Source organism: Ictidomys tridecemlineatus, chromosome 3 (assembly GCF_052094955.1).
Source record: "Ictidomys tridecemlineatus isolate mIctTri1 chromosome 3, mIctTri1.hap1, whole genome shotgun sequence".
Lineage (NCBI taxonomy): Eukaryota > Metazoa > Chordata > Mammalia > Rodentia > Sciuridae > Ictidomys > Ictidomys tridecemlineatus.
The window spans coordinates 2,612,836-2,619,565 of NC_135479.1; the positions used below are offsets into that span (position 1 = coordinate 2,612,836).

General features: G+C 59.5%; 1 protein-coding gene across 1 annotated transcript; it reads left to right on the forward strand.

Moving 5' to 3' along the window:
- The first annotated feature begins 51 nt into the window (after positions 1-51).
- Cbx4 (chromobox 4) lies at positions 52-6,449 on the forward strand. The gene is made up of 5 exons (XM_005332628.5): positions 52-581; positions 725-768; positions 1,907-1,972; positions 3,938-4,004; positions 4,235-6,449. The coding sequence occupies exons 1-5, from the start codon at positions 513-515 to the stop codon at positions 5,654-5,656; spliced, it is 1,668 nt and encodes a 555-aa protein (XP_005332685.2). The 5' UTR covers positions 52-512; the 3' UTR covers positions 5,657-6,449.
- Positions 6,450-6,730: the final 281 nt, after the last annotated feature.

The window sequence follows — 6,730 nt, forward strand, 5'->3', positions numbered from 1 at the left end:
CGTCGTGATCCAGCTGGCCATCCCCGCCGCCCCAGGCCGACACACCTCTTCTATCCGGCCCCCGCTCCCTCTCTCCAGCTCCCTCTCCCAGCTTGCAGATCCCTCTCCTGCACCTCCCCGGCCTCCTCTCCCCGGCCCCCTCCCGCGCCCTTCCTCCTCCCCGCCGCCCAGGCCCGGGGCCTCCGGTAGGCCAGGCTGCGCCAATCCGAGCCACGGCCCGCCCCCTGACGCCGAGCTGGCCCTGTGAGGCCCCGCCCGCTGACGTCCGGGATTTGCATGAGTTCTTGTGCAGCCGCGGCCCGGGCTCAGTTGTCTGAGCGAGCGCGAGCCGGGAGCCGGGAGGGCGCGGGCAGCGGCGACCAGCCGGGCTTTGCGGGGCGAGCGGTGGTGGAGGCGGCGCAGGCAGCAAGGGCGACAGGGCCCCTCGATCCGGCGGCAGTTGGGCACCGGCGGGAGCCAGCAGCGTCTGCAGCCTTGCCGGCCCCGGCGCCCCGGCGCGCTCCGGCTCGGCCATGGAGCTGCCAGCTGTTGGCGAGCACGTCTTCGCGGTGGAGAGCATCGAGAAGAAGCGGATCCGCAAGGTAGGGCGGCGCGGGGGCGGCGGCGCAGCGGCGCGGGAGCGGCGGCCGGAGCACCCGCGAGAGGCGGGGAGGGGGTGGGGAGGCTGCGGGCCGGAGCCGGGGATCCCGCGGAAGCTGATGGAGTGCTGTCTCTTCCCCCTCAGGGCAGAGTGGAGTATCTGGTGAAATGGAGAGGCTGGTCCCCCAAGTAAGTAGCAGCGGGGGCGGGGGCCGGGGTGTCGAGGCGCGGGGCGCCGGGCTGCCGGACCCGCCGAGCTGGTGGGGTGGTGGGGGAGCGGACGGGAGGCGGGGTGGAGGTGGGGTGGAGGAGGAGGGGGTGGGGAAGTCGGTGGCAGGCACTGGGAAGCCGAGCCGAGCCCGAGCCCGGCGCCCTGTGTTGTGCTCCGCTCTCCGGGAAATGCCATCACTAATTTATGCACTAAAAGGAGCCGGAGGAGCTGGAGAGACGCGGGGCCGAGCCGGGGAGGCCGGCGGAGGGAGGGAGGGCGCAGGCACTGACTGATGTGCAGCAGAAAATGGCTCCTTTCCCCTTTCCCTCCACCGAACGGCTCCATATTGCAAAACCAAAAAAAAAAAAAAAATTAAAAGCAACGAAAATGCAATTGTGTGCCTCCTCGCTCCTAGTGGTGCAGGGAGGGGAAGAAAAAAGGCAGAAAATGTTGGGAACTGTCACTGCAGAGCTTTTGGTGGGGAATTTTTTTCTTTAATTTGAAATGCGAAGGCACCGGATGGAGACACGCGCAGCCACACGCGCGCGCGCACACACACACACACACACACACACACAGAGGCATATTTTTGTGTTGCAGAGTATTTGGGGTTTGCCTGCCCGTGACAGCGAGCTCCAGGGCCACGAGGGGGTGTGGGGGACCTCTGGGCTGGCGGTTATCGGATTAGGGGTCAAATGCAGAAGGGCTGAAGCCCTCTCGGAAACTCGGGGCTGGGGAGAAGAGGAGGGGGACTTGCGACTTTGCATTTCGGCTGCTTTGCACGCAGGGTTCCTGGTGAGCAAAGTGGCTTTGGAACATGTCTGCAGTAACATGCTTAAAATTCTTGACAACTGCAAAATAAACTGCTAGTTTCATTTTCCTTACCCCTCCCTTTTCTTCCTGCCCTTGTGTGTTTATTTTGACTTGGGAGGGGGCAGTGTATCAGGGATCTTGTCAGGCCTGAAGAAATCTATCTTCCACATCCACAGCTAAATAGCTTTTGGTTCATGAAGACAGAGTAGGGCCTTATGTCATTCCCCACCTGGAGGCTGCAAAGCTGGCTCGGTTTTTTTTTTTTTTTTTTAAGCCATGTCCCCCTCCCTTTTCCCTTGCAAGATATAACACGTGGGAACCGGAGGAGAACATCCTGGATCCCCGGCTGCTGATTGCCTTCCAGAACAGGTGAGCGTCCCCCAAGCTACCACTGCCTGCCTCCATGACCGTATATGGGAATAGGAAAGTGGGCCATGCCAGCATGGGAAAGAGGGAAAGGGGGAACCCACCCCACAACGGGTCTGGACTGGCAAGGCTGTGGCCTCGGCTCTTCTAACCAATGTCCTTGGCGGTTGCTGCAGCTTGGGAGTGGGGGCAGGGCAGGACTGGGGAAGGCGAGGCATGTCTTTTGGGGAACTGCAAGAAAAGTGTCTGTGGGTGGCCCTGCAACTGACCTGGAGAACTCCTGTGGCCCTTCTCTGGCGACAACCTTGGAGCTCCACCCCCAGAGCCTAGGTGTTGCTTTCCTGCAGCCACTGGCCGCTTGGCACTGGCACCTCCGGGGGCAGCTCCAAAGGAGCTGGCATTGTGAAACTGCTTGGACGTCATGGAACTGAACTTAACCTGTTGGTGGCTGGAGAAAATTTGGCAAGGCCTGAAACCTCCCCTCACCCCGTTTCACCCCAGCTGGGAATGGCAGTGTTGACTGGAGTTCTGTTCCCTTCACATCCCCCACCAGTCTCTTTGGTGGGGCAGGGTGCCTCATCAGGCCAGAGGAGGTTGGCCCAAGGGCATGGGATGGACTCCGATGGTGGTGGAGAGGTGTCCTCTTGGGGGCGGGGGGGGGGCTCATTCTTCTGCCCACAGATACTTGTCACTTTGCAGCTGCTGCAGCTGGATTCGCTGCCAGTGGCTGTGGTTCTGTTTGGGGAGGATAGGGGGAAGGGCTCAGAGGGGAGGAGCAGCAGGAACCTCAGAAGCCTGCTGCCTTCCATCCCTCCTCCCCTTTTATTTTGCATTATTTCCTGTGGTGTATTTGGCGCTAAAACTGTAAACTCTAGACCCTTTGAGCAGGCCACCAGCAGGGAAGTTGCTCTCCCGCGACACAGGGGGGCGCCGGGCAGGGATCCTGCCCCGACTCCACCTGGGAGTTCACCACCCTGTAACCATGTCAGCGGCTGATGCCATGTTGCATAATGGGTCCCTGAAGAATTAAAACGCAGGCTGTTGCAATGCCACGCAACATCGGAGTCAGGCCCCTGCCCCGGCCCCAGGGCATGGCAGAACTCCACTGGGTTAGCCCACGGGCAGTGAGGTGGGAGTGATTAATTAGGGTCACTGGAGAATGGTTGTCTGGCCTGGTAATGGGCTATAACATGTAGAACTGTAGAGGGGTGCACTCCTTTCCCACAAAGGGCTGGGCAGTGCCTGGGACGTTTGCTCGAAAGCTGGTCACGCTTTGGCCAGCCTGAAAGTAGAAACCTGGCGACTATGACTCGTGCCACCACCCATGGGCTTTATTAATAATTGGGAATCGATGCAGCGAGGATCCGGCTCGGACGAGAGGCTGTACTTCTCCGCCCCGCCCTTGCCCCGCCCACTGGCTCAGCGTGGGCGGTGCCCGGCCGGTTCACCAGGTGGTTGAGAACCTGGCCAGACCCTGGCCTCTTCGGCCGTCCCCCGCCCCCAGCCCCTAATTGGCTCATTTGCCGCTGTGTAAACAAGGGCGCAGCCCCTCCCCCTGTTTAGTGCCTGGCCTTTAAGAAAATGAGTCCTCCCTTCTGCCGGCAGCTCTCGTTATCTGAATCTTAATGAGGTCGTTAGCATCCCCTGCTTCTGCCGAGGTCGGCACATACCTCGTTTGGGCTGTTCACAATCCCTGGATCCCTGCGCCCACTCCACTTTACTCCAACAACCCAACCCCCTTCACGGAGACTGGGGGTGATGGTTTAGAGATATCAGATGGGGAAGCGTTGCTGCTGATGGAGGTGCCCAGCCAGCTGCAGAGGTGGTCTTCTGTTTCCAACTCTTTATCCTCTGTGCATCCCCTGTTCACTGCCTACCGGATGGTCGAAAGGCAGGAGGGTGGGCGTCACTGAAGATTTGGGGAGGTGACCCTGAGGCTGATCCTGCGGCTCTCCATTCCCTCCCCAGGGAACGGCAGGAGCAACTGATGGGATATCGCAAGAGAGGGCCAAAGCCCAAGCCACTGGTGGTGCAGGTAAACACTCGCTGCTAGCCCCACCCTCTTCCCAAGACATACGTGGGAGCTGCCTTCAGGCCAGGAGGGTGGGGGGATTCCGCAGGAGCACCCAAATTGCACTTCCTCTGTCCCTGACCTCCTGTGCCCCAGCCCCTATGACACAGCTGCGGACTGTGGGATTTGGGGCACTACTGATGCTCTTGGTTAGCCTGGGGTCTACCATCTACCTCCTCTCGCTTCTCCCTCAGGTACCTACCTTTGCCCGTCGCTCCAATGTCCTGACTGGGCTCCAGGACTCTTCTGCTGACAACCGCACCAAGCTGGAGTTGGGCACCCCAGGAAAGGGCCAGGGGCACCAGTACGAGCTCAACAGCAAGAAGCACCACCAGTACCAGCCTCACAGCAAGGAACGGGCAGGCAAGCCCCCGCCACCAGGCAAGAGTGGAAAGTATTACTATCAGCTCAATAGCAAGAAGCACCACCCCTACCAGCCGGACCCCAAGATGTATGACCTGCAGTACCAGGGCGGCCACAAGGAGGCGCCGAGTCCCACCTGCCCAGACCTGGGCGCCAAGAGCCACCCACCGGACAAGTGGGCCCACGGCGCATCAGCCAAGAGCTACCTAGGGGCAGTGAAGCCCCTTGCCGGAGCGGCTGGGGCTCCAGGCAAAGGCTCTGAGAAGGGCCCTCCCAACGGGATGACACCGGCTCCCAAAGAAGCGGTGACAGGCAACGGGATTGGGGGCAAGATGAAGATCGTCAAGAACAAGAACAAGAACGGTCGCATTGTGATCGTCATGAGCAAGTACATGGAGAATGGCATGCAGGCGGTGAAGATCAAGTCTGGCGAGGCAGCAGAGGGCGAAGCACGCTCCCCTAGTCACAAGAAGCGTGCCACCGAGGAGCGCCACCCCCCGGCCGACAGGACTTTTAAAAAGTCGACCAGTGGTGCCGAGGAAAAGAAGGCGGAAGTGTCCTTCAAGAGGAGGGAAGAGGAGGCACCAGGGCCTGGGGACCCGCAGCCCCAGGACGCCAGCTCCCGCAAGCTCTCCCCAACCAAGGAAGCCTTTGGAGAGCAGCCCCTGCAGCTCACCACCAAGCCGGACCTGCTCACCTGGGACACGACCCGAAGTACGCACCCACCCCCCCACCACCACCATCACCACCACCACCACCACCACCACCACGCTGTGGGCCTCAATCTCTCCCATGCACGCAAGCGCTGCCTCTCTGAGACCCACGGTGAGCGCGAGCCCTGCAAGAAGCGGCTGACAGCGCGCAGCATCAGCACGCCCACCTGCCTGGGGGGCAGCCCTGCCGCGGAGCGCCCCGCTGATGTGCCGCCTGCAGCCACACTCCCACAGCCAGAGGTCATCCTGCTGGACTCGGACCTGGACGAGCCCATAGACTTGCGCTGCGTCAAGACGCGTAGCGAGGCCGGGGAACCACCCAGCTCCCTCCAGGTGAAGCCCGAGGTGCCCTCCACCACAGCAGCACCGGCAGTGCTGGCGCCAGCGACAGCGACAGCGGCAGAGAAGCCTCCCGCCGAGGCCCAGGACGAGCCTGCAGAGCCGCTGAGCGAGTTCAAGCCCTTCTTTGGAAATATAATTATCACTGACGTCACCGCGAACTGCCTCACCGTCACGTTCAAAGAATACGTGACCGTGTAGCTGCAGGACATCTGCAAGGGACGCGTTTCTGCACGTGCATGGGGCCTAGCCCTTGCCGCCTCATCAGGGCTCCCCTCTGGGCTGCAGGAGGTGCCAGTGGCCCCAACTTGAGGACACCCAAGCGTCCACGTCCCCCTGCACGGCTGTGGGATCCCTGTGGAGGCGCCTCCAACGGCCTGTCTCCTTCCACGCGGTGCCTGCGGTCTCGCCGCCGCCACTTGTCCCTTCCCCACTCGAGACGAGAGCCGCGCCCTCCCCATGGACCTCCGGAACTGACAGGGCAGCCGCGCAGCGGTTTCAGAGTTATAGTATTATATTTTAACCGTGCTAACTTGTCGAGTGCTGACTCTACTCCCGTTTGTACGTGGTGTTATTATTGAAATGTATTGTTTGAGCTCAAAAGGCCCGACCACCCCCATTCGGGCTGATATATATATATTTATTTGTAGGTATTTATATATTGAAATATAAAAACCTAGATTTATGGAGTTTCCCCTAGATCATGTTATATTCTATATCAGACAAACTATTTTCTGTTGACCTTTCTTACCCTTCATTCAGTATTTCTGTTGATTTCATTTCCTCCCTCCAGGAACTGCAATACCAGGAACCTTGGTATATATTTTTTGATACTGTACACATGGATGTGTTGTTTCTATGTGCAAAAAAAAAAAAAGTTTGTTAAAAGGCTAAACGAGCTCTCTAGAACCTGCTGCTACTAGAAATGTCTAAACTATAAGCTTCCAATTATTACCTGCTTGAATGTAAATATTAAATGGAGATGTTGAAGGTGCATTTTTGTAGTTTTGAGGGGATGTCCAAAGTTGGGGGAGGCGGCTGGGCCTTAGTCTGGGAAGGAAACTGTCCAGTCCTGCGCTAAACCTTTGAACTCTCAGAACGGACTAGTTTCGCTGCAGTGCTGCTGGCCCAGGATCCTGACCCCATTCCTGGGGAAGCAGGCGCTCAACTGGAAAGGGGTATGCCAGAGCTATCCCTGTTCCCAGCGGTTCCCCGGGAGCTGAGTAGCAGAGGAGGGGATGCGGCGGTGAGCGGCACGGGTGGGGCCAGCCCCTG